At 42.9% G+C, this 27,974-nt stretch overlaps 1 protein-coding gene across 1 annotated transcript; it reads left to right on the top strand.

The window, feature by feature from the left end:
• The first annotated feature begins 804 nt into the window (after positions 1 to 804).
• LOC105453480 (casein kinase I) lies at positions 805 to 27,922 on the top strand. Its single transcript, XM_011695483.1, has 10 exons — positions 805 to 1,039; positions 19,687 to 19,727; positions 19,828 to 19,897; positions 21,139 to 21,287; positions 21,622 to 21,856; positions 22,294 to 22,613; positions 23,898 to 23,978; positions 25,210 to 25,335; positions 26,368 to 26,474; positions 27,860 to 27,922. Exons 1-10 carry the CDS (start codon positions 805 to 807, stop codon positions 27,909 to 27,911), a joined length of 1,416 nt encoding a protein of 471 aa, XP_011693785.1. The 3' UTR covers positions 27,912 to 27,922.
• Positions 27,923 to 27,974: the final 52 nt, after the last annotated feature.

Genomic DNA, 27,974 nt, shown 5'->3' with positions numbered 1-27,974 from the left:
TGCTATGGGATCGTCCGGAACGACGAGGCCGTACGACGCCGCAACAACGACCGTTCGATTCCTCCTGCTGCCGTGACGTTCGCCGACCATCGGGCCGCGCCAGGCGCGAACAAGGAGTAGTAGGAGCGACAGCACCTCAGATACGCTTCCTCGGCGCGCCGCGACGCACCGCGCCCTTCCACGTCCGCGTCCTACGTGCCGTCGGTCGTTCCTAAACAGCGGGCCCGGCGGGCCGAGAAGGATTAGAATATCGGATCGCTCGCGGGGCGAGAGGTTAGGAGGCTGGCATGGGGATTGATCCCCGTGAGGTGGCATCGTCCGTCGAACTCTGACAATCAGCCAGTCAGCCAGCCCTCCTCGGCACCCCTCTCATCTCCCCCCCCCCTTCCCTCACTCTTCTGTCGCCGCCACCCGCGCGTCCTACCCTTCCGCGCCCTATACACAGTGTACACCGCGCCCGCGCGTGCCCTTTTCCGCCTGCGGAAATTGCGGCGAGTGTCGCGTTTGTGTCGGTTCTGTTCCACCGTGTCGCGTCCCGTCGTGTCGCGCCGCGTCGCGTCCCGTCGTTGTGTCCCGTCGTTCGCGCGCTTCCCAGGGGCATAGAGGATATGCCCTGCACGGGGATCGATCCCCGTCACTGACCCAAAACTAACGTCGCCGTCGCCGATCGCCGTCGTCGTCGTCGTCGTCGTCGTCGTCGTCGTCGTCGTCGCCGCGAGTGTGGTGGAAAATCGTGTGCGCGTAGTTGGATCGTGTATCGATAATTAAATTGTCGCAACCGTGGATAACAACGGCCGGTACGAGATGCAGAAGCGGGACGGCAGGGAAAACCGCGGCGACAAGGAGCTCGGGGCGCGCAGCTCCGAGCGCGACCAGGAGGTCGCCAAACGGACCTCCAGGGGCAGCGGTAACGCCGCCCGGTCGAACGTGCACTCGTCCCGGCACAGCGTCACCTCGTCGTCCGGCGTGCTCATGGTCGGCCCGAACTTCCGGGTTGGCAAGAAAATTGGCTGTGGAAACTTCGGGGAGCTTCGTCTCGGTGAGTCACTTATCGCTCGTTCTACTCCACGTATCGCGGCCGATCGAATCGGTCTTTTTTCAGGGATAAAAAGAAATGAGCGAAATCCACTTTTTTTTCGCGGGAATTAAAAGGAAATATTTACGGTGCAAACGTAACGTTCTATTATCGTCTCGTTTGGAAAATATCCGCCTCGGCGTTTGAAGTTTTCTGTACGCGGAATGTTCCATCGCGACATTAATCTTAATGGCAGGTTTCCTGATAAAATTATGATCGATTTTTCTTCAGCGAAGACGTCGAGATACCGACAGTTGTCGAGAACGATTGAGAGAGAGTGAGAGAGGAGAGGGGGGGTGCGGGTCTTACCGCAAATTGTGCTTGAGAATCATGAATAAGTAACAAAGTCATATTCTTTACGGCCAATTCTTAAAACAGACTCCAACAGAATTTTAATTTGATGGTTCAAGTTACGAGGATATGTAACGCGTTGAAAAGTGGAGGGTAAACGATGACCTCCCTCGACATTTTTGCCGAGAAAAAGTCGACTCTAAATTAAGGCATTCTGCCACTACAATTAAGGTCGCGAGAATTGCGGTACACCTATACGTATATGTATATATACATCTTACGCGAAAAACATCGTGTGTACGACAACTCCGTTTTAGACAAATTTAGAATGGTGCTCATTCTCGAGCGAGTGATTTCTCGATTGATACCGCAATGTATAGCGGTGCGACTCGGCCATTACATCGAACTTTTCTTGTAACGTTTTTATCACATCGCATCTCTTTTCGCATTTTCATACGTTAAGCTAATTCCTGTCTCGTAAAAGCGATATCGGAGTAAGATCGATGCCGATCTGCGAGAGGCATCGCGAAATTAAATTGACGAGTAAAAATAGTTTCCCTCGCTCGATACTATTAGATATGGATAGTCTGCGATTTATCTATCGTGAAGTTATACAAAGCGAACATAATTAATCAAGGAAATTAAATATTTAACTACCGCGAATTTATACGAGGCATATAGGATGAATTAAGAAAATTCTTTAAACTTTTAGTATTATTTATCTATTATGAATTTATATATGAAGTGTATAACATAATGGCAGAGGGAGGGTTTAATTTATATAAATTTATTAAAACACGGAAAAAGGAGGATAACATAAAAGCACTGCGCAGAGAAAAGTTTTCGGAACGCTGCCAGGAGCGCGACGGAGGGCACACCAACTTTTCTCATATTCTCGCAAGCCGAAAAACGAGCAAAACGACACGTTAGATCTCGTCACGTGGCCAGCGTCCATCATTTTTTTTTAAATCGAACTACGAGCATTGTTTACCACGATACTGCAATCTGCAGTCTCGTGTGTAACACAGCGGCGAAATTGGGAGTTATCAGCCCCTCGAGAGAGAGCTTGCGACGGTTTGTGTGACTAATGATGTCTGCCGCGTGTTGAAAACAATGATTCTAACATCGGGAGAGGCTAACGCTCTCCCGATTATCGCGGTAGTAGCATAATACAGAGCGATTCCACATACTGACGCTACTCTATGTAGACCGGAAGCCTGCAAATATTGATGTTCCTCCCACAAACCGCCAACGTGCACTCGTGACTATTAACGGCAAACACAGCACGAATTATTTTTATCCCTTTTGAGTTATAAAATTATACGTTCGATCGCGCCGTCGATTTTCGATTAAAATGCGGTTTGAAGAACTCTAGAGAAACCTGTGCAGTGCACGTATAACCTTTTCCACTCGACTTTTTTTAATGCAATTTTTCCGATTGAAATTGTCGTCGAGAAACAGTCGTTTTACAGAGTCTCTTCGATGTCTTTTCGAATTGATATTTGTCGAAAAAGAAAAACCATCCATTTCACGTTCTTTCGGTAAGATAAACCCTTCTCACTGACGTTTCTTACAGAGACGCGAGTTTCTCAACAGAGAAATCTTTTGCCGAGCTGACGAAATATCAGGCGGGCTGACACAGCGAAACGGCTTTGCAGCTTTGATGCGCTTGGAGCAACATCTTGGTGGCGTTTCATCGCGAGCGCGAGTAGCGAGCGATGCTCAGGGAAACATTGCGTTTTCCATGCAATGTAATGTTCCGAGCGGTTGTTACTGCAAAAGCGTTCATGCAGAAAATCCTACCATACGCCCGGCTCATTGCGCGGTTTATACGAGCCGCGATTTCGCTGACGCGTTATTACCCATTCGTAATGATGACTTTGTTAGTAATAGCCGCGTTAACAGCTCATTCGATGTCATCGTCGACGATTATATCTCGCTCGTGACATACAAGCTAATAATTAGCTTTCATCGGCTGCTATAATATCTGCAGAGAGATTGTATACTCCAATAGATAGATAAACTTATCTCCTTGCAGCGATGTTTGCCTAGAGAAGAGGGGGAGGGAAGGGAATGGAGGGCATATGGAACGAAAAGATCAAAAGGGGACATAAATTTTGATTGCTCTGTGAAATATTTATCCGGTACGCATATGGAGAATAAACGTAGAGGAGAAGACGATCTTTTTCGACAACGCCTCGGGAGCGAGAACGAAAGAATTTCCAGAAACCGCTCTCGCGTGATTCATCTTTGAATGCTATATACTCACTCTTGTGGGTGAATATTCGTGCGGTTCCATCACCGGACTCTCTTGCCTTCTTGAAATGCCTACCGCGACGCACGACCGCAGCTCGCTCGAAAAATATTTAAGGTTTACCGGACGCGTTCCTGCAACGTTTTAGCCGAGCGACAAGTCGTCAGGTATATCGCGTTATCTTTCCTCGAATAAACAAGTCACGCTGAGAGTGCGGAAATGCGAAATTTGGCACGGAGCACGGATTTCAACTTGATTTCGATTTTAATATCAGATTCAAATCGTTAGAAATAATACGAGAAAATAGAAAGTGTGCGTCTGAATTGAATTCCTTCGTACTAGAAAAAAAATTCGTCGAAATTAAGATTCGCCGAACTTTGGTTGTTGATTATATATTTCAATAAATAGATCGCAGGTATATTTCCAATAATGCACAAAAACCAGTTCTCGCGTTTGGTGAATTTAGTGACATCTGATATGCCATTGATAACGGCATGAGTCATTGGCCATTTTAAATTGCTTCACCACGTTGCACCGTCTTTTACACACACTTGCTGTGTCACGGCTGTATTACTTTTCTAACTTTTAATCACTTTGAAAAAATATCGAAATGCGAGTGTCCTTAAAATGGATGATTTATATCATTGGTATTTCCTATTATATTGTCCTGCTCTTAAAAACTCTTTTATTTCAACGCATGTGGAATGAATAATTATGCGCGAACATAACGGAACGTCGTGCAGATATTCAATGTAATTAATGTCGCTTGATTATCGTATCAAGTCACATTCCGCGCTTTGTTTCTTCTCCCTTTCTCGCACGAGAGAAGCCTTTCTAACCCAAAATGACGTGGCTGTGTCATTTTGACGAGCGCAAGAGAGACGCGAATAAGGCGAACAGGTTTGCTTGGATCCCCTCCTAAACGACAACGAAACGAGCATCGACGATGCGGTGGCAAACGACGCCGTTTGTCGAATAACACTCGACACCGGAATGAATCCGAGCCCTTCATATTGGCTTGACCGGCCGCCCCGCGCAATGAGGGACACGCGTGTGTCATCGTTAATATCGTTATGCATGCGTTATCAGTTTATCACCTCTACCTCGTGCTCGTCTTGCCTCTCGCACGCTCGAGGGGGTCGTAAACGCGTTTACCAGTCGGCAATTGACTCGTCGCGCGACACCCGAATCCGACGAAAATTGTCGGCAAATTGCTTTCCGGCTGCCGCTGGTACATCGCCCCGAAATCCGGAATCGTATATATATGCACCTTAATGACCCAATTTCGAAGCCTCTCTCGGCCCAGATTTTTGTAAGTCGTGTATATACGTATACGTACACACGTAACTGCACGCCAGCGATCGTTACTTTGCGCACAGTTACACAATAAACAAGTTCTTTGGACAATAGAGATAACACGCGCTAGCCGATGTTCTTTTTGCAGGAAAAAATTATTATTTGCGATACATAAATCTTAATTTATATATGTTAATTTCTTCGATTACTTGTTATTATCTCGCTCGCGGAATCTATACTGACTGACAATCCCGATTAATCGGTGAATTGCAGCTACGGTATCGCGTGGTAGAAATGGAGCACACCCTGTGTACACGGGGAAAACGGCTCGTTCCGTAATCTAAACGTATACGATAAGGCCTGTCCGCTTTTCGTACGCAGCAATCTTCGTGCACGGCAGCCGGAACCGCGATACGTGTTCGAGGACAGGAAGTACGAAATTCCAAACCGTAGGCCACAAAGTGGCACGCACACGTAAGACCGACCTTCCGGTCCTATACCTGAGGGGGTCGATCGTACCCGCCGTTACGTTCCCACGGTCACGTCCGACAAAAATTGATCGACTCTTCTGAGAGAAGAGCGCGCTCCGATTCGTCCCCGTCGAGGATTTCCCCCCGCTGCACCACACTTCTCGACGGAGTACATCCACCGATGAATTCGCAACTGCGACGAGCGTATTCCCTCCCCCCCCCTCCCCAAGGCCGTGAAATGCAAAGCACAAATTAAATTTTAAAAGTTTATTTAACGTAAATTGTTTAAAAGGTTTTAAATGAAATTGTTCGGAAAGTTGATTTTGTCGGCGCAACAAAGCCTTACGCGAAAAAGTAACTTTACAAATCTAATTTATTCTCCCAAAAGGGGAGAATAATACACCCCGCGGTCCCCGTTCTTTTATTGTTGCGCCTTTATTACCGACTCTTTTATATACACACAGAGTCATCCTCGGTGTCTCGTTGATGTAAGTGAACTCTTGAGCGCTCGTGAGCCGCAATTAGGCGTTACTTCCGCTTATACACGAATCAGCTGATTTCCCAGCAGCCGCCCAGCTGACTCTCAAATTCTCGTATCTGCCTTACACGAGGCGCAGCTGTCACCGTCGCGGTAATTTTCCAGTCTTTAACCGGTCCAAGCTTTCAGGTAGGGAGACACGCAATTACCGCGTCACGCGAACCCCGCGTATCTCTTTTATCATTAACGTCGTATAAACAGCATTATTAATAAAGCTACTACCATCGATTTGCAGTTCTTCGGCAATTTATCCTACACGCGCTATATCTTCAGCTCGCTGCATGCGTTGCCACCAAGTCGGTCTGCATTTTCTCCCCCATCGGTTGTTACTGTCGTCGCCAGACACGCCAGATACAACACGACTCGTTTTATGCTCCACAAATTCTGCTCTACAAGTTTCAAAGTCTGCCTTTTTTTTCCTCTTTATTTTTGTTTCACAATTACTTATATACGTGAGTATATATGTGAGTAGTCCCTGTACTATGCGCGCTCTCGTTCGACAATGCAATACAAACGAACAACACGGACTCTCACGTGACGGGAGAGTCGCGCGCTCGCGCGCGTCACGCGTGTACACGCACGCGTACGCGTGCACGTTCGCAGGTTCGAGGGCACGTAGCAACCTGTCTGCTCGGCCGACTCGACGCCGACCGCTCTCCCGAGTGACTCAGGACGACAGACTGCCGGCTGGTCGCGTTGCCGAGCGAAACGAACGAACGAACGAACGAACGAACGAACCGCGTACCGTGCAACGCCCTTTTAACCCTGCTCTTACATTCGCTTCCTGCACGCGTTTTAGTACGTTGAAATCAGACACGCTCTGAGCTCAAATTCTAAGGTCTTAATCTGTTATTTTCTCACGTTGCACAAATATCTATTTACTTTGAAAATAAATATATATCTAATTATTTATATAGTTTAAAAATTAAGAAGGAATATCGATATTAATTAAAGTAAATTCTTATAAAGGAAGGTTAAATTTGGATCGAATGTAGAGAGAGTAGAAGCTAAGCCTGCTCGAAAATGACGAAACCGTTAATTTGAGAAATGTGAGGAATAATTTACCATAGGATTTTCATTTTTTCTTTGCGCCTGCGAATTAATTGCATTACTCGACCGGTAATACGGGAATTAAGAAGACCTTTTGATAAGCCTTTTTATTGATTTATTTTATTGCCTTGGTATAGCGGATGCGTATAGATGTGTCCGCATCGAGCGAAACCCAATTATTCTAGTCAATATACGCTCGTTCATAAATCAACGGTACGAGTGCTGCACGAATCAATAATAGCGAAACGCTGCGCTATTGACGTAATATCGGCAATTTGTTGAATATCTGAGGTTATGAAGCAAACGTTTCGGTATTAACTATTGCAAAATAGCACAACACAAATTGCGATGTAAATAAAAACATTATGCGTGTTATAACGGTATTTTTCCGCCTTTTAAAATTAAAGTAAAACACACGAAGTATGTACGGATGAATTTTTCTTTAAAAACGCCATTATGGCAAAATAATTCTTTCCATTTCCTCCGACCAAGTCGACGTAATTGTGAATATTTCCCGTTGAATTACGTCAGCGAGCAAGCAATTATTTAAAAAAAGGTGCGCATATGTGGCCGAGCACGGTCAAATATTTTGTTAAATATCCGGTAATTAAAACATTTATCACGAAGCACGGGTGGCATAAATTTACAAATTTACAGATTTCGCTAGACAGCCGTGCCTTCTGAATTATTCATATTTCCAGAATCGCTTTACGATAACAATTCAGTTTCTTCGTTTACGACAAAAATGCCGCGCCTTTGGTGTGTTCCTGGATATAGTTTTCACTTATTTTCAAGCACGCCGTCACGGCTCTCCCTCTCCTGCACCGCTCTTCCCCTCGTGACGCATCGACTTGAATAAAAATTGTATCGCGTGTCCCGTTGAAAAGTATCGCGCCGTTGCATTGTCGCGACCGAAATGAGCTGTACGCGTTTGTCGCGGCGTTGCATTCGCGCCGTTACAAGTGCATCGTCGTCGCCGCCGCCTCCGCGTTCCGCGGCTTAAACACGCGCCGACTCTTCGAGTTATATTCGCCGGCTGGCAATGACTGATGCCCACGCGGATTACCGGCGATTTCGCGATGTCGTTGCAGCAGGTAGTCGTTGTCGTCGCCGTCGTTGATCGCAACAACTTTCTCCGGGTCGATTTTTCATTGCGTTTCCTGATTAAGTCGAGGGGCGTGGTACGTATTAATCAATGTTAAATTATCTATCGTTTCCAAACCTGTTGCAGTTACTTATCTTGTCACGCGCAACAATTCCTGTTGCCGATGTCGAGCTACATGTCACTGAAAACTACCGTGGCATCTATCTCGCGCTCGAGATCATCAATTCTCATTAATCATTTCTCTCGCGCGGGCCACGACGAAACCTCATCGACTACTTCGATATCTTCCGCGATCAATATTAATTGCTTAAGTCATTCAATGTAAATATATCTTTGGTAGAAGTGCTGCCTGATTTACGACACGCTCCTCGGCGAAAACGTTATAAACGGATTTACGTTACGGATTACATCGGTCGATTTATCGCGCTGACGTCGTCCTTACGAACGTGTAACGTTCGTTATAGCTCTGTTCCTCCTTACATCCGCAACGAAGTCCAGGAATACCTGCCTATACGCGCGAAAGTCAATACTTCGTTCACCGAGAACCGCGTCCGCGAAGATTTATCGTCTAGAAAAGCACGTATTACAGAGCGTGAGGGAAAGGCCGGCGGGATTGCACCTTCAAAATTATCGATTTTAGAGGGATATATTCAAAGACGGTAACGCGCGCGGACTCGCGCTAACATCGCACAGGCGTTTTACTCGTCCAGGGTTAAAAATACAGCTTACAAAGCGTCGCTGTGGTCGGTAACGCTGCTCAGCGCTGCGTGCAAAGAGTCGTGAGTGAAATTAAACGCGCCTGAGAGACGGAGAGAGCGATCTTACGGATCGGCCCTCCTGCCTTCCTTCCTTTTTTTTTCGAGCGCTCGCGAACAATAGTCCGACGAGAGGCGACCAGACGTTTTTGCGCGTCCCCGTTCCGCGGAGTCCGTCACCGGAGAGGAGGAAACTGTTGCCGGGAACTCACAGAGTTCGTATAACGCGGATCCAGAAGGGCCTGGGCAACAGCGAGGTCTCCTCCCGACGGCGACGGTCTCTTCAGTGCTTTTTAGCCGAAGGCCTAAATACGTACGTCTAGAATTCCAGCCTTGATCACTTATACAGGGTGTTCCCGATTCCTCGGTTCCACTATCTCTCGATCAATCGATCTTGGCCGAACTGAGGCAAAATTTGCTAAATGTCATAAGGTCTAAGTGAAGTTTCATTAACCTGTAAGTTTTATATTGACTATTTACGTGTTAAAAATTGCAAAAAGAGTTCTTTATATTCTTATTTATAATTCAGGATCTATCGTTTTCTGCAGTAACCGAGGAGAAATTGATTTTAAATTAGCTGAGGAGAATTCATGGACGAAAGGAACGGCGAAATACGGTTCTGGGACACCATTTATACGCGACGCGGAACGCACAGCTGTCTCATGCTAACTGACCGTTTTCACGCGAGGTATCGATATCGGCCGCGGTACTCGAAACCCGAACGTTACTCTTCGATGATGATTCAAGCGTGCCTCGTCGACGAACCAGTCCATTAACCTTTGTCCGGCGTATTGAAGTTTGAAATTGCCTGGAAGATGATGGCCTCTCTCTCACACTCCCTCCCTTTCCCGGGAGAGCTCCGGGTAAACAGCCGCAGTCCAGTTGAAAATTATCGTGGCCTGGCAACTCGGGACGAATATTGCTGTTGGAGTAGCGCGCGGAGCACTTATCCGCACTCTCCGCTGTCCTTCGATGTATTCTTCCCCGGCGGTGTACGGCCTGGCTCCGCTGCACGTGCTGGTACCCTGACCTACATTCACACCTACGTGTGTCTAAGCCTATGTCTACGACGGTCGATCGCGCCATCGCCGTCGTCATTCGCTCCGCCGGCGACTCGGCCTGGCAACCGGGCGGCCCGATTTAATATTTTCGAAATTGCGGGTGCCTAGGCCGGCGCCCGCCGGCCTCCGGTTGCCCTACATTTCGCTCTTTGCTTTTACACTCTTACGCTCCGTATCATAGGGCGTACCATCGGACCTGTTGCGCTCCTCTGCACGCCGTGGACTCGCGTCGTGCCTTCGCTCGCGCTCGGAATCAGATAGCAGACGGGTCGTTGCGAGCGAAATGCGAGGCAGATGCTCTTAGCGGAACGCTAGAAGCGAAAGCATTCGCTCTAAATCGCGATAAAATAAGAGTTACGACACATATCATTGAAGCCTCTTCGGGGCTCTCTCTCTCGAGCGGAAGAAACGGTCGCACATTTTCTTGATAATTCATTTATTTCCGTTGCGAATTTACAAATGTTTCTTTATCAGATGCGCGCGTGACGAAGCGTGAATTAATTCGCGATCAATTTTTAATTAATGGTGTTTCATTTGCGTATGGGACGCGGGCACTCTTCACACTCGACGATATATCTAGGTCGATCGCGCGCACTTTTTTTTTATTCCCCGCCGCTATCGGACTTGATTTCACTATACGGCGCTATTCGCGAATGTGCAGGACGTCGTATCGCGGGGCACATCAAAATTCTTACTGTGAAAAGAGATCCATTTCCATATGGTGAAGACTAAGGCAAAACGCGCAGCTTATTCTTGAACTTTGCCATTTCGAAACTGAGCTATTTATAGAATATTAATATGCAATATCGCGACTCTGTCTAGAACTGAAAATTATCTTTTTCTTAATTATAATCTTTTTTAGAATATATTATAATCTTTTTTAGAATAATTTATAATCTTTTTTAATTATAATCTTATAATTAATCTTTTTCTTCAACGCGATAAAAACAAACCTTCTAACATTTATATATTTTGGACTTGAGCTATTTACATGTAGAAACTGATATTACAATTTTTTAATATTAAAATACGATAGCAAAAGAAACTCACTCCTCTAATTTTAGATCGAAAGCTGCAGTGTCCAATGAGTATATTATTAAAGAGGGACGATTTAATCTGAAAGTATAAACACGTAATCAGGTTTTTTTGCGAAAGTCTCTTTTTTTTTCTCTTATTTCAAACGTCGCCCGAAGACGATCGAAATTGAATTCATCTGGAACTCGGCGACGTCCGGAGATGTGTTTCCCATTAATGCTCGAAGCTTAGTGGAAGTCTGAGTGCTAATTACACCCAGCCCCCTATTCTCTTCGTCCCTGGCTGACTTACGCGAGGGTGGAAATGGGTCGCATGTTATCGCGCGCGGCATGGTATACAGAGTGTACCATTTCTATCCATCGTTCTTTTCCAACGATAGATTATTCGGTCAATTTGGAGTCAATAAGAATCATGCAGCGCGCCCCACTTTTGTCGCAATTATTTTTTATTGTGACAGATTCCTCTGTTAATTTGACGTTCCTCCCTCGATCGAGAGGACGGCTATAATTTTCGAGTGATTAACGATTAGAAGAGAACTGATAAATTGAACCTTAGAAAATGAAGTAGGTAACTCGCGCTCTTCGGTCAATTTCAAACGTCATGATTGTCAATTCGAAGCTTAATTATGAAGATAAATGCATTGAGAAAGATGCGATAATCTTTCTTAACATTTTTATTAATGAAAAATCCATTATGAAACATTCGAAGAATTTTCCATTAAATATAATAGCGGTAAAAGTGGGACATCCTGCATTCATGGTAATGAAAAGGTGATAAAAGGGAGAAGGGAGGGGCACATGGAGATCGAAGTGTCTCTAATGAGGATAGAATCGGAATGCGGAACGGTCTCGTATTACTGTTGACACGTAAACATCAGGTGTCATATGGTACGAGTATGTTTCACATTGGATCCAATTTTTTAAACGATTCTTACCGCTAGGTTCTAGAAAATTCAAGTGTTCTTTCCTTTATCAAAATTTAATATAACATTGTTCGCTGGTTCACACATGAAATTTTAACATTGAATATCTTGGCAATTAAGAATCATGTCAAAATTCGGTTAAAAATTCACTCGAAATTAGCTGAGAAATGCGGTGTCCTTATCTGCATCCGCGGCACAAATAAATCAACAGTCGTTCTAATCGCGCGACGATCGACGGACGTGCTTATCGATCCGCCATTTTTCCCTTTTCTTCCTCTCGGGGCGTTCTTTCGCACACCTTCGATACTTCCATATATGCGTATTAACTCTACGTTATTGTCGCAAGTTTAAAAATAGTCCCGTGCGACACCCCTCGGTCGACGGGTCGTCGGAAATTGTCGCCAAAGTCCTTAAATCGGTGCCGAACTTCCGCGTTAATAAATACGACGACGTCCTATTTTCGCCGCAGGCATAGTCGTAATCCGTATTATTGGCTCTCCCTGGCTCAAATTAATTTAATGGAACAGTTGCCACGCGTCACAAACGTATTTGTCGCCTGTATCGGAAAACACGTAAAGCGCGTCCTCTTATAGTCAATGGGATAGATTTTCTATTAAGCAAAACTTGATTGAACGCAATTACTGATAGCATTTTTATTTTTATTAATATGCGTATCGATTTTATTGATATTAAACTCACACAGATTTATTGCGGTATTAAAAAAAGTTTCACATTTTCTTTGATAACTAGATAATTACTTGGTATAAAATTTTAGTTTATGCGGATCAGTTTTTATTGACTCTTTCTCCAATGAATTCTAATTTCTTTTTTTTATACACAGTTACGAAACGTCTAGATGCGCAATTCATTAACAATCCCGAAATAATATTCTTATCGCTATTTGCATTACAAATATTGATGCATTTAGGCGGCGGAAATAATTTGTATTTTAGCATAGCTCGATGGCTTTTGGCATCAACAGACGCGTCGAATTGCACGTGTCGTCCGATTCGATGTTTCGTTCGCAGCACCTGCAGCCTTCGCGCCTCTGTCACTCCAACAAGCGTTTTTCCGTTGCTCGTCTTGGTGCCCTCGGGAACCATCGACCATACCTACTTTATGCCATTTCTCTCTCGAAGCTCACAACATCGAGCGCGTTGCCAGTTCGTATAGCATTTTACGGCGGCGGACAGCTGCCCCTAGTAACGGTCGGAAGAAAAGACATACGTCGACTGCCGAGGGATTCTCAAGGTCCTACATCGGTCTGCCATGCTTTCGAAATTATCCTCTCCCCTGCACGCTCACCATTATGCATTCCCCTACAGCGCGAAAGAAATTCCTAGCGGTCGTAATGATAATATCGTTACAAATAAACCACACAAAATAATATGATCTATAAAATGTAATACGAATCGGGCAGAGAAATAATTTTCTTTGGATATCCTCGCGAGGACATGTTGTTCCAAAAGGATTTTGCAAAAGATGGAATTAATGAAAGATCTAATTCAAAAAAACTGTGCTACTTATTTAATAGCGTAATGATTCTATTGTTATTACATGAAAGGAGAATTAGAAAATAAATAATATTGCTTAATGAATGTTCACGTGTCTCTATATGTGTATTATCTCTACAATTTTTCTTGTGTAATCGCGCAGTTATCATCATTTCATATTAGTGGCACATTTTTAATTCTTATACATTTTATCTATGCTGTTGATTTATGTTGATTTATGTTACTCGTTTGTACGTCGATAAATTAATTATTTCATTGGCTCGTGTTCCTTTTTTTTTCCCTCGGTCTTGCTAACGATCGTATTTTCACTGCGATTTCGCAGGAACATCCTCGTGGCGCAATGACACGCAGCGGCGACGTTATTGCGCCAAATCTCTATCTTTCATTTGATCTATTCAGTAACGATGAAACATTCAATATGTTAATTCTTTATAATACGGAGACAATGGAATAATTGTGCGTGAAATATCCCGTGAAAATAATAGAAACGACGAAGAGAAGAGTGATATCAAATTTACCGCAAACACAATTGTAAGGCACTTGTCAAACTATTTATACCGTCGAAAGTTTAGCTCGGATACTTTAGCGGCGGCAAAGTTTTGTTACCTAACGGAACTTAGGCTCTCTTAGGTAACAAAAGTGGAGGAACCTCTCGTACGAGGTTCTATGCTTTCACGACGAGACATTTCCCGAATCGTTACAGGTTTTAGATACATTTTAATGATCGTGCGAGAGTTGAATCGCAAATGTGACAATATATGAGCAGGGAATCGATATGATAAATGAACACGATGTTAGTTCTCGTTCGTAGACTATTTACACCGTCATCATTGCTATTGCTGCAAAGCAACCGTGGCGGCACCACTCCAATTTCAAGACTTTGAGCGTAACGATGCACCCGAGTTGCGTCGTCGACTTAATGAAACGACTTCGATTACCTTCGCAGAAGTCGCCGCGCTATCAGTCTCCGATAAAGCGCGCGCGCGCGACTTGCAAAATCGCGCGATACCTAAATGAGACCGGGTTCTCTTTGATCGCTCCGTACTAAGGCACGATTCTCCTAGCATAGTTTTCTTGTAATTGCTGCGGCGGCAGTATTCTAGCAAACAAAAATGTAGGAACACTTGAGAAACGGCGAGTTTAGAGTTATCGGTTTTTTTTTACGGCATCGGTTATACCCGACAAAATAAGCGCTGCGACTTACAAGGCGAAAAGTAAATTGAATCGGCAGGTATGCGTTACGAGTTTTTGCGCAAACTCGCATTTTTTGGCTTCTCCATCCAGTAGAAATAATGGATAGAAATATTTTAGTTATTTATAGTTACATGTCGCGCCGCATTGCGCGCCGTCTATTTGCTCCTTCAACGACGACTCGTAATTTGCCCGCTTGATCGTCGCGCGATATCGATCCTTTCCAAAATTTGCGACGGCAGATATTACTGTAACTGGAGTCATCAGCCGGAGCATCGTAATAATAGAATAAACGGTTCGGAAACGACCAACGGCGAAACAAGACGAGCGTGTGTATAACGGAATCAAAATTATTTCGGAAAATGATATACAGTTGCCAAATAATAAATGGGTCTTATTATATCAATTCAGTCTTTCTTACATCTTATGAAGCGTTCATTAGTAAATTAGAATAGAAAATTAGTAAAATGCATTTAGCATACAAAAAATTATAGAACGATTTTAAATCTTTTATTTTCTTAAAGTCTATATTTCTATATCCAGTACATTTTTCTAGAGGAAAATTAAAGTTTCTAACGGTATTTACATTCAAGGCTACGATTACGATGAATTCGAACGGAAATTCATTCAGATGGATTCATGCCAAGCGCCAAAATGAAATACATTGATGCGTAAGTACATACATACTTGCGATGCGTGTGATCTAATCTCGCGCTGTAACCATCTCGACTTATCCCAAGATGATTAACTTCGAAGCTTGGCACAGGATCGTTAAAATAAGTTCTCCGCTATAACTCCAGTCTAAACTGATCTTTACGTCAGTCTACATTGCCCGATAAATTGTCGCGAGTAGGTTGATCGTAAAACGTCCATGTCAAGGCATTTTCAGTATGCTTGACAGTGCTTGTGACAAGTTTTAGAGAAGAAAAAAATACCGACGAAAATCGATATATTTTTCTATTTGGAGAAAATTGCGCCGGGGTTGTATATATTTCTTTCCTCAGCATTTTTCCTGCTACTTTCGCTATTCTACTTTGCAATTCTAGCCAGGCGGAGTGTATGAGACGCCCGAGGCGTCACGCACTTTCTCCCGGATGCTTTTCCGGTAGATGCAGAGTAGCGAAAGGGTTAATCCTCCCACGCGCGCAGTCTCTGTGCACACGTCGCGGTAGGGATGTGTATGACCCTCGCGAAGCCGTCCAAGGGGGATGCATGTGCCATGCGTGTGTACATTTTGCACACCGTAACGCAAACGCTCCCTTCTCATGCCTGTCCGGCTCCAATCCTTTCAACTCTCCTCTTTGTCTTTCTCATTGTCTCCGCGTGCTCGTGCGTTAATCGCAGATTATGCGAGAAAGGGAGAGTAGAGAAGATGGACGAGAGGAGACCATGGGCGAAAAAGGAAGCCGACGAAAAGGGGTGGGATCAGGGCCGGATTTCCCGTTAGCTGCATTCGCCACGGTGGTAGTAACGTTAGCCCGTTTATCTTAGCTCTAGAGAAGACCTTCCGAAAACAAACAAAATGTTTGTTTTGAAAGAGCGCGAAGGCGAAAATGCGCGAGTGGGCGATATTTAAAAAAAAAACATCAAACTGTCGATATCAGAAATATATTCCTTATTAGATTTTCGCATACTTGATGAGCATTTAAGAATTTAATTCTCTATAACGCCTGCATTCGATCTGGAAATTGCATCTATCTATATCTTTCAAGTCTCAATGATTAATGTTTTCCATTCATCGGTTGTGAATTTTTTTTTTTTTTTTTTTTTTCCAAGAAAGAAATCCGGTTATAGAGAGTTAAGGGTTTTACAAATTGAAATTGAACCGTTTCAAATTCATGAAAATGCTCTCATCACTTTCTATTGATTTCGGACACGCTTTAGGATGTATTCAGTCTGCGTATACTCTCCCGCTTTATCTTGATCGCCGAAATAAGCTTGTTAAGATCGGAGAAACCCTCCGGTTTTCTTTAGGTACCCGCGCGGACAGGACATGACGACCCTTCCCGATGTGTCTCTCGGTGTCTTTTTTCTTTGTCTGACGGGTCTCCGCTGCGCTCGGTACCTCCGTACCGGGCTCGCGCTCGGTGTCAGGTCGATAGTTTTCCACGCTCTCTGTCGCGCCGGCAATTTTTGCCTCTCTCGCCGTGCGGCACCCGTTCGCACCGGTAAGACTGGTTATATCCACGAAGAGCGGCCGCTTCGATGAAAGGATCCTCTCGGCGGCTCTTTACGGCCGGGTTCAATCGATCGTTCCGCGTAACGCGTGTCGAGTACCCCCGAGACGTGTCGTGCAAAAATGCAACCATCATTTCGTATACGCGACACTTTATTTTGCGCAATCGAGCATGACTCGTTTTACGTCATTATCAGTATCGCTATATTTATTGCTGGCGTGCACGATTACGTATCTCACGCGTGCGATTATCTGTTTGCTTAAGAAAATTATTGATTCAATATTTACAGTAAAAAATGCATTTTGTGGAAAAAACATTTCCGAACAACGCAATTTTCGAGTAATTAAATAACATCGATTTCCTTACTTACAATATCTCTACTCTTGCAATTAGACGCGTGGCAAACAGTAGACCATATATAGCGAAATTTATTTTATGTAATAATGTGGAGGAGGGAACCGCGCGGAGACTTTCACAATAAAATCAACACACGGATACAGACTTGAGAAAGATCGTCCTGATAAGGGCACGCGAAATTAATATAATGAACTGCAACGATGTTAACTATTAATTACAATTTATTTTTCACATCGTCACCGTTATACTGCTTATTATCACTGACACATCGATTCTAATTTTCTCTCTACAAAAATTACTGTTATAATTAATATTTAAAAAAATAGAAAGTGCACGACACTCTTCAAGGAAAAAGATTGAGCAGGTCGCGTGTGAGCGTAGCGTGCAGGCCGCGCGATATACATATGTATATAGGTATATACGTATCGACATCTTTGCGATATCTGAAATCGACGGGACGTCATCGGTGCATGCTGCAGCTTTCTGTCGAGGAAACCACCGGGGTCCTCCGCGGTCGCAGGGTCGGTCGAGAGGCGACAGCGATGCGACAGCTGGCCCTATACACAAGGGCGTGGCCATCTTTATCCGAAATAATCGGCGGCGCGCATCGAGCGACGACAGAGCGCGGAGCGAGCAGAGCCGGGGCTCGGAATAAAAGCGGCCGAAGAAGCGCGGCCGTCGCGCTAATTACCGCGAAAGTATCGAACCGCTAATTGCAGAACGCGCTTGCTCGCGCGCGCGCGCGCGCGCTCGCAAGCGAGCGAGCGAGCGAGTGAGTCATTGACCTTCGCTTCTGGCGAAGAGTTTCGTTCGTTCGTTCGTTCGTACGTTCCGGCCCGCATCCTTTATGTCTCCGCAGGTAGGTGCGCAAGTGGCCGCAGGAATGTGCTTTCGTTCGAGCGACGAGGCCCCCGAGTGCTTCATTTTTCTTACGTGGACGTCAAGTAGCGTCAACGACGCGTGATATTATTCTCGTCGTCGGTTTATGGCTACCGAGCGTTATCTCCGGATAAGAGACCGCTCGCGAATATCGGACGAGAAACGCGCCATACATTTGCTTGTTTAAAAGAAAAAAAAATGCGCGCACACACACGTTCGCTGTGCTGGTAATTTTAAGCAAGATAAAATTTTCGATTCTTTTAGGTAAATCCCGGGGGAGAAAGGATTCGAAGGATTAAATGATAAGACTCGCGCGACATTAGCTTTTCCGCGCATTTTTCTTATCTTCGCGCCACACTCCTTACAATTTTTGCTCTCTTCTCTTTTTGCTCTTATTACGCTATTCTCGTCGAGTGGTATTGTGCAAGTCGCGCAACTATGTGACATGCTTCGAACGTTCGCTCGACGTTTGCGCTCACCTTAGCTTATTGGCGAAATGAAAAAACAAGCGCTACTTAGTGCGCACATCAGGCGTTTCATTTATTAGATTCGCGGCGAAGCCTTTGCAGATAAAATTAAACCGCGACAAAATTCAATTTTGTGCTTTAGCCGGCTTCTGTGGCGTCCGGCGAAACTGACTACTCCGTCATTTCTCCATAAGTCACGTGTCGATCGCGATATGTATGCCTCTGCATATAGCATATGCAGTTTAGTTACAAACATGTTTACAATTAGAATTTAGTATTATCTCTCTCTCTCTCTCTCTCTCTTTGCTGGATATTATTTTTCAAAATTTTCTCTCTACCAGAGAGTAGAAATGCATTCTGTATAGTTATCATGCATAGTTATCTCATCATCAATACATTTAAGTTGTTATTAAGATTGCGATAAAAACAATTTTAATTTAATAATTGACTCAACACGAAGCATTAAATTGTTAATAGGTTTGTGATGGAAGCAGTTTTAATTTAATTAACTCAACACAAAGCAGGCGATATTGTTTTATATCCCGAAGATAAAATATTAGCTTATAATTCGATATATAACATTATTTTTCTTGGTATCCTCAAGAGAAATGACTGGATTGTTTCAGAATTTATTTATGTATTGATGTACGTTTTACAGATATTTATCAGATAAAATCATATATACTCCTTTATTTGCCAGAAATTTGTTTTTAATCATCACTTAAATCACAGATTTACCTGATAACGTCGATGTCGCGATCGTCGTAGTTTTATTGCTATATGCCGAAGCATGTTTTGCAAATTATCGGATTAATTGCCGTACACGCGATTGTGTTAAACGAACATCCCCGCGGTAAGTTTGCGCGGGAGCATTTCATATAGCCTACGACCATAATTCCACAGTGACCGCGTGTACCACAGCCGATCTAATTTTCTCACGTTGACTGCAATCAGCAGCAGCCGGAGCTATCGGACGGCATTTAATTATCGCGCAATCATATTGTCATCGGGCCGTAATATCTATGAAACATCACATAGCTGGTGCAATGGTACTAACGCGCCATTGTATCGCGAATTGAATCAGTTACTTCAGAAGGGAAAATTACGCGCGCGCTCGGAGGCTTCTGCTATAATAATCGCTCTCACCCCCCTCCGCGGAATTCTACATTATAATTTATCCCCGCTACCCTTTTATCCCTGCTATCATTCCATTTATAATATACTCATCGACCTTTCGTTCTCTTTACAGGGAAGAACCTGTACAATAATGAGCACGTAGCAATTAAAATGGTGAGTAAGAAACCGCGAGTTTTATGTAACTGTGATACGTGAAAAAAAAACTCCGGCGGACTTCCGCTGACGGGCTCGTCTGTTTTGCTTGCTGTTGCAGGAACCAATGAAGTCAAAGGCACCACAGCTACATTTAGAATATAGGTTTTACAAATTATTAGGTACACATGGTGAGTACTTCTTCTTCACTTTCACGTTCAAAACTTCGCGTAATAAGATTAAAGATATTGAAATTATATTAGATACAGTAAAGCGAAATTAGAGAATGTATATACTGTAGAGCAAAAAAAAAGAAGAGAAAGGAAATATGAAATATTCGCCTTAAAATATATAGATTTATAAAAAGTGGCGGTGAAGTAGAAGGTAGATTATTAATTCTACGACGCCTAAGATAAATCGATATGTCTCAAATAAACGTTCTCGACACTTTAGAGTGCCGTTAATCTTTCGTCGATGACGCTGCGAGAAAATAGTCCGGCAGCAATTCAAACCGACTTTGTACAATTTGTACGCGATACGACACGAGATATGTAATTTACTTCAATTTTCATACGATCTGAGTTAGTTAAATCTCACGCGAGAAACAATCGCGCGTGTAATTTCTGCACGCTTGACTAAAGCTCGACACAAAATTAGCGTCACGAATTGAGATCGTATCGGAAATGTACACCTCGTGTGTGTCATACCCGGAGATATAAACGTATCGCGTTTTTCATACATATAGGCTGCCCCGCATTATCTCTTAATGGCTAATTCTTCGGTCAATTTCGAGTCGATTTTTCCAAGGCGGAAACATCGAGGTCATCATTTGTCGCAATTTCGTAATTTTCAATATCTATACATAGCGAATGTGAGCGTCTAACGGCTATGCATTTGATAAACATCTTGTACTGCAGTCATTATCTTTATGATTATTCCCATTGGGAATAATCATTAATGACTAATGGGAATAAAGATTAATGACTAAATATTTCTGGATTATTTATTTAAGAAGAATTATTAATAACCGAGGTTTAAAACATTAAATTCTACCGGGAGTTTTACATATTCTGCAAAGTCATGAAAAATATTTACTAAATATCACAGTTCACGATAATGCAAAAATTTGTTCGTACCATATACTTTTTATTTCGCGCTACTTGCTCGTATCCACGTCAAACAAGCAATTAATCAGAAAATTTCAAATGTCCTCACGCGTGTTTTTAGTATTGTCGTTATAACAACTTTTCATCGTTCGTAGAGTTATATCTGCCTGATCTACCCGAGCCGTCACATTGCTCTTATTTTGCTTTACGCATTCCGTTTTACGCGACAAACTGAAACTTACTTAATATCGTGCAAATAAGTACTGGGGGTGATCTGGGGTGTGATCTGCTTTTGTCGATCGGTATAGTTCATAACACACATATAGAGGGTATACCGGAGGTGTACTACTTCGGCCCGTGCGGGAAGTACAACGCCCTGGTGATGGAACTCCTCGGTCCGAGCCTCGAGGACCTCTTCGACCTCTGCGGGAGGAGGTTCACCCTCAAGACCGTTCTCAACATTGCCACACAGCTCGTAAGTCGTATTACCGTAACACTTTCGACCCCACAGAACTAACTTCTCAAGCAACCGCACTTCGGAGGTCGATCTCAAACACCAGACTGCGGTGTTTGAGATCCGGCAAACCTCGCAAACATCAATCGCTTGGCATTCGCTATATTTCTCCTCGGATTTTTTGTTTCCTTTTTATCATCCGAGGGATTTGCTCGAAGACTTAATATATGAACTAAATAGGAAATATAAAATAGTCAATTCAAAATTATTGCAATAGTAAATCGCACCGCAAAATTAAAAATCTATAATCTATATTCGATAGAATAAAATGGAAATATTTCTTTTTTTCCAACAGCTCCATAGGATAGAATACGTTCATAGTCGGCATTTGATATACCGCGACATCAAGCCGGAAAATTTTCTGATAGGACGATCCACTACCAAGCGGGAAAAAATCATTCACATAATCGATTTTGGACTAGCCAAAGAGTATATAGACCTGGAGACGAACAAGCATATACCGTATCGGGAACACAAGAGTCTCACCGGCACGGCGCGTTACATGAGCATTAACACGCATCTTGGCAAAGGTAACGGGCATTTACTTTGTTTCATCGCTCGCGCGCGCGCGCGCATCGCGGTGCATAATAAACCGCCACGTGCTAAGCCATCGCTTAGCTCGGGAGAAAGCGCGGCGTGTGCTTTAATCTTCAGCAGGTATCACGAGGTCTTTTAAACCTCGAACAATACAACTCAAAGTAATTTAAATTTTAATAGTCTTTTAAATGTGGAATAACATAAACATACTGCGGCATACCGAGGACTTAACAGAACCTTGCGGTATCTGCTGGGGCTCAAGCTATCGCGAATATCGTTTTTATAACGCGCTTCCTTTTCCTGGAATCTTTTTTTTTTTAATTCTGTATCTTTTAATATGTCATGTATACGAGTAATGAAATTTTCTATCGTATAGATAAGCCGAAAGTTATGTGAAGTGTACGAAAAATATATGTTTTACCGTAAACAGAGCAGAGCAGAAGAGACGACCTGGAGGCGTTGGGCCACATGTTCATGTACTTCCTGCGTGGCAGCCTGCCATGGCAAGGACTCAAGGCCGACACGCTGAAGGAGCGCTACCAAAAGATCGGCGACACGAAACGGGCGACGCCGATCGAGGTACTTTGCGACGGCCATCCCGAGGAGATGGCCACGTATCTGCGCTACGTACGCAGGCTGGACTTCTTCGAGACGCCGGACTACGAGTATTTGAGGAAGCTCTTCCACGATCTGTACGAGAGACGTGGCTTCGTCAACGACGGCGAATTTGACTGGACCGGCAAGACTATGGTGCGTATCAAATGATCGCGCATGTCGATCCCTTTGTTTGTTCATGTTGCGCAAAAAGTTTTTGCAAAAGCTTCAGCAAATGTCACGTTCGGCGCATCACTTTTTATCCGGTAATCCGCGAAAACAGTGACGTCAATGTATGCATGTTAACTTGTTTGTTATATCGAGAAAAACGCCGGTGATAACAACCGTCACTTCAACAAGAGAAAACGAATCGACGAGTGAATCGTGATCTTGCATTGACGTTATCTATATTTTCCTCTCCAATAACGTTTAAAAAAAACGGGGATTTTATCGTTTGCGTCATTTATTTGTGAGTGATCTTACATAATTAGAAAATTTTTCACCAAGTATTTTTCGTCAAAATGTTATTTTGATCTTTGAAATGTAAAGATTGTAAAAATGACGGTAAAATAATATTTACGAACGATTCGACGATACAAAGGTCGACACCGTTTCTTTTTTCTTTTGGTAAAGGATTCCCCTGTTTTTTAAAATTATTTCTATTTTCTGAATTGAAATTTTTGATTGTAATTTTTTTTTGTTAGTCATAACTTTGTCTAAATGATAATTTGGGGGGAGGGGTGGGCGGAAGGCTCTGACAGTTGGGTAAGTAAATCGCCCGCCTATATTCCAACAGACCCGCAACATAGAGCTGTGCGGTGCCGAAGAGCAGTTTCACATTTGATTTTTAACGTTTGCATGCTGCCTTTCCTCTCAATGCACTATCTCTAGCCATCCTTCGAGAACTTCGAGACCATGAGAGCGCTGCGGATGGCGGCCCCCTCGCATATCGGCAAAACTAAGTCCGACAAGGTTGGTGGTGGTACTCACACGAGTAGCGAACATATCTCACGAAAGATAATTGCAGCCGTAATAATTGAGCTTTGATATCTCTTTGTAAACATTGCAATGTAATTCGCAATTCTTTCAATGTAGTAAAGTATACCGTTGTGTTATCAAAATATTCTAAATAATCATTACCATTTGTCACGGCCGACTGGCCTTATACATACACACACACACACACACACACATACAGGGATCTAACGTGATTGTGATGTCACAGGTCTTCTGTTAAGCATAAATTAAAGTGCACAGTCCGTCAATAAGTCTGTCTGTCTGTCTGTCTGTCTGTCTGTCTATCCGCTTTCCAGCTCCAAGTATGTTATCTATATACCTCGTGGAATACGTAGAAGCGCGCGATATAACCGGCGCTCATTACAAACTTTCATTCATTATGCGTTGTATATAAAGTATAAAACGTTTTCTCTTTCATTACAGTCCACGCCCGTCGGATCCCTCCAAACCGGCCAGGAGATCGTCGTATCACCGAATCGCGATCGGCATCCCGCCGCTTACAAGGTATTCCTTGTTTTTCTCTTCCTACCTCTTTCTTTTCTTCTCTCTCTCTCTCTCTCTCTCTCTCTCTCTCTCTCAGCCAAAACGCATGGACGTGTGTAGCCCATTTGTTTATTCGAGTTAACCGCATGGATACACGCCTCTCAGTAGCGAAAGAATCGAAAACAGAGTTTTAACAACGACCTTGATTCAGAACTCTTGTTGTTTATCTCGGGGTAGAGATACCGATCGGTATACGAGCAAACATTTTTCCGGGATGGTACCGACGGCGCCGGTGTATTAATTTACTAAATACAAAAAACGAAAGCACAACAACGCGGCCTATATGCCGGTTTCTTCTCCGAGCACGTAATCCAACGCAAATGTGATTGGTGCGTCAATTTGTAGGAGTACGATGATTTTGAGGAGGATGTGATCCTCATGATGGATGAGGTTCGCTTCGAATTGCAAGGCCGATACGTAAGCCAACCTTATACAGGTTACGCTCGATGGAATCGACTTCTTCATGCATGCTTTTATCTTATCAGCGGCGAGAGATGACTATACACAGTCGGAAAGATATCCGCGGTTGCATTTTATAATGCGCATTATTAATGTTTTTCTACTCGTAAAACAAGGTCGCGCGCGTGGTTTAACGATCGTGGAGCGTGAACTCGGCGAACTCGCGCCTAATCAATAGTCGATTAACAGATTGATAGCGGCAATAAATTTTCTTTCATTCAGCGTTCTATTAGAGTGACTAAATATAGATGACGGACCGTGACGAAGTCTCGGTCTCGCGTTGCGAGGCGATACGCGTTCAGTTCGAAAATCTATGTGATAGCGATAAACTCATGCACGAAGAAGCAATTTCGCCATGGTTGCTTAAGTAGCTCAACCGGCTTGTAATAAGCTAGAACCAGGAAATTTGCTGCATCCTTTCCTCAGTAGTTCATCTAATTGAAACGTATGAAGATATTTTAACGCGTAGATAATTTCAAACATCCCATTTATCAGAGATTGCGAACCGCATTTTCATCCCCCTAATATAGAGATTAATATCGGATTAGATTAATCTTATTAATGCGCGGATAATCTCGCGTTTGTCGTCGCGGATCGCCATGCCCAAAAAGAATTTCTCTGCCCGCGATTCTCTCTCCTCGACGTCCTTTTTTTTTCTACTGTCCTATACTACTTTACTCGCGGAGTTGTTTAACGCGACGCAACTGCGAAATTGTCATGCTTGTTCCTTCAGGATGTGGCAGGTGGAGGGGTGGGAGGTGGGGGCGGTAAGGGGGTGGGAGCCACGTGGCCAGATACTGTGAAGCAATCAGGAGCCGGTGGTACATTGACACCTGCTGACAGGCACGGTTCTGTACAGGTGAGTTTACCTGCGCATCTTCCGTTCTTCCTCTCTCTCTTTCTCTCTCTCTCTCTTTCTCGTGGCCATTATCTCGACCTCCCAAAAAGCTTCTCCCTTTTTTTCTCGACTTTCTTTGCATCTTCTCGTTTCTTATTTATCTGCCGATTCACTAGCAATCCCGCGGAGGAGAACGCTGACGCGACATTGAGAAATTCACACGTTAAATCTACGTTAAAATACTTAATCTCTCATCTCGTACACCTCTTTCCCCGCGAAAAACACGTAAGAATTCTTAAAGATCGTATAGAGATACGCCGCGTGATATACGGAAGGTATCGATCAAGGGCGAAATTATGCATTGGCCTTCATTTAGCTATCATCTTTCTCGTCTCTCTCACTCTCTCATAACGTCCGACGTATATACGGGATGCCTCAATTTATCAGGAGTAAACTGTTCGCTCTATATTTCTAGACGAAGCACCACTGGATTATGGTCAGTTAGAAGTCTGTGCAATTTGACTTGTTGCGGCATGTTGTCTTTGTGTCGATTGTGATCGAGACTTACCTTCTTTCTTTGATTGGATATGAGATACTAATCCGGTATTAGTACGATCACTTGTCTTCCCATGCACTTGCAATAACAAAAAGTATCATCATCACGTACGAACCGTACGACTTTTGAGGAAGATCAGAGTTTTATTACTTACGCTTCTTTTTTTTTTACTTTAGTATGTTGCTTTATTGAATCTATGTATGAGCAGTAGTCTTGTCTTATGTTAAATTTTCACCTTTCTCCCCTTCCTTTGCCACGTAAAACTTCACTCTTTATGTAACTTGCAAGTAGACATTGGACAAATCAATTTTTTATGTGTACATTACTTTAAATCCCAGTAGAGCAAAAAGAAATTCTTTTCCCAATTTTCACGTCCAATATAGTATCGAAAATGTAAAATCTCTATGTAAATTGTATTTATGTAAAAGTCCCTTAATGTAATATCTATATATTTGTTTTCGTACACTTTTGCTATAACGTTGTAACGATGTGCATAGGTGGTATCGTCAACTAATGGAGAACTGGCTAACGATGACCCGACCGCTGGCCACTCCAACACACCAATCACAGCACCTCAGGAAGTGGACATGATCGACGAAACCAAGTTAGTAGCAGTTTGTTTTATCACAATTCATCTCTCTGTCTGTTCTCTCCTAAATAAGAATAAAATTTAAACGAATGAAATTGCAACTGTCTAATAGATTTCGCGATTGTTTTTCTTCCATTGTTTCTTCCATTTTTATATCGTGTATAATTCTGAAATTTTATTACTATAATTTACTCGAGAGAAAGCCTTAGTTCTAAACTTCGACTATTAAAATAAACGTTAAAGTCAGAGTAAAGAAAATAATAGCAAATTATATCAATTGCATATTGAAAATATAAAAGATTGAATTAAATTAGATGAGCGTCCGATTTAAACTATGCATGTGTGTGTGTGCGTGTGTGTTATTTCCAGAAAAGTAATTCAACTAAAACGGAAACATTGTCCTCGATGTGGAAAATTGTTGTTGTTCCGATCTTTACAAGCAAACATTTCCAGCATCTATCCTACCCCCATTCCCGAACTAGGCTCGTTACACCAATTAAACTGGTCAGTTCAAGATTTTCTGTTCCGCAACATAAGAAGAAGAGACATATAATCTTTAATAATATTTGCTAAATATTATTAAAGATTAATTATCACAGAAATTTTATTACTAGATTGATAATGATGAAAAAAATCGGTGCCACGAATAAAATATGAAATTACAATAAGGTGACTATATATTGATACAATAATATTATCTTAGAATAATATTACAGTAATGTAGTATACCAGTTTTGTACGCTATTGGTTCTCATAATATAAATCATATTTACGATTCGTATAAGATATAGGGACAAGATTTGATTTGATTTGATTTAGAGATAAATATTTGTCATTATCGTAAAATAAAATAAATGTTTCTTTGTGTCATTAAATATTTTTATTATATCTAATGCGGGAAGATTTGACTGTTATGTTGTCAATGTATTATAAACAGCATAGATCATCTAGAGAGAAAGAATTTTATTTATACATAATTTAGACAATATTTAATTTAAGCAAGTCGCACGTCCCGTCTTTTCAATTATGCTGTACTAATATCGGAACGATGTATTTCTCTATTTGACGTAATTAAATGTGCGTATTTTTTGTTTATTCCGTATTCTCTACTCGTTTCATATTCCTATCCTTTTCTTTCCTCATCATTGCTAAACGAATTTTGATAAAATCGTATTAATACTGCATGCTCAATTAACATAACATATAACTATATTTTCACGCAATCAAATAATCTTATCTGGTATTTTGTTGAGAGACCGACAAATGTCGTATCACGCGATCGTATACAAACCGAATGCAAACTGTTGTCCCATCTCTGCTGCATGCTCAATGTGTTGATCAACGAAAGACGCTGCCAAGGGGACGACTCTAAGTCCTATTAGTGTTTGCTTCATTTCCAGATGCTGTTGCTTCTTCAAGCGCAAGAAGAAGAAAAGTGGAAGGCAGAAATGACTGTCCGTTACCGTTGGTCTCGGGGGGGCGGTGCAGTGCGCGGGTAATAGTGCCGACGAGACC

Source organism: Wasmannia auropunctata, unplaced genomic scaffold, assembly GCF_000956235.1.
Source record: "Wasmannia auropunctata unplaced genomic scaffold, wasmannia.A_1.0 LD335999.1, whole genome shotgun sequence".
NCBI classification, from domain to species: Eukaryota; Metazoa; Arthropoda; class Insecta; order Hymenoptera; family Formicidae; genus Wasmannia; species Wasmannia auropunctata.
The sequence above is the reverse complement of the archived record's forward strand: the minus strand, read 5'-3'. Positions and strand labels throughout refer to the sequence as shown.

Excerpts from the sequence above, each read along its gene's own strand:
- LOC105453480 (XM_011695483.1), top strand. The coding sequence starts at position 805 with ATGCAGAAGCGGGACGGCAGGGAAAACCGCGGCGACAAGGAGCTCGGG. Across the intron at positions 1,040-19,686 it reads CTTCGGGGAGCTTCGTCTCG|GGAAGAACCTGTACAATAAT; the intron begins GTGAGTCACTTA and ends TTCTCTTTACAG. Across the intron at positions 22,614-23,897 it reads ACTGGACCGGCAAGACTATG|TCCACGCCCGTCGGATCCCT; the intron begins GTGCGTATCAAA and ends CTTTCATTACAG.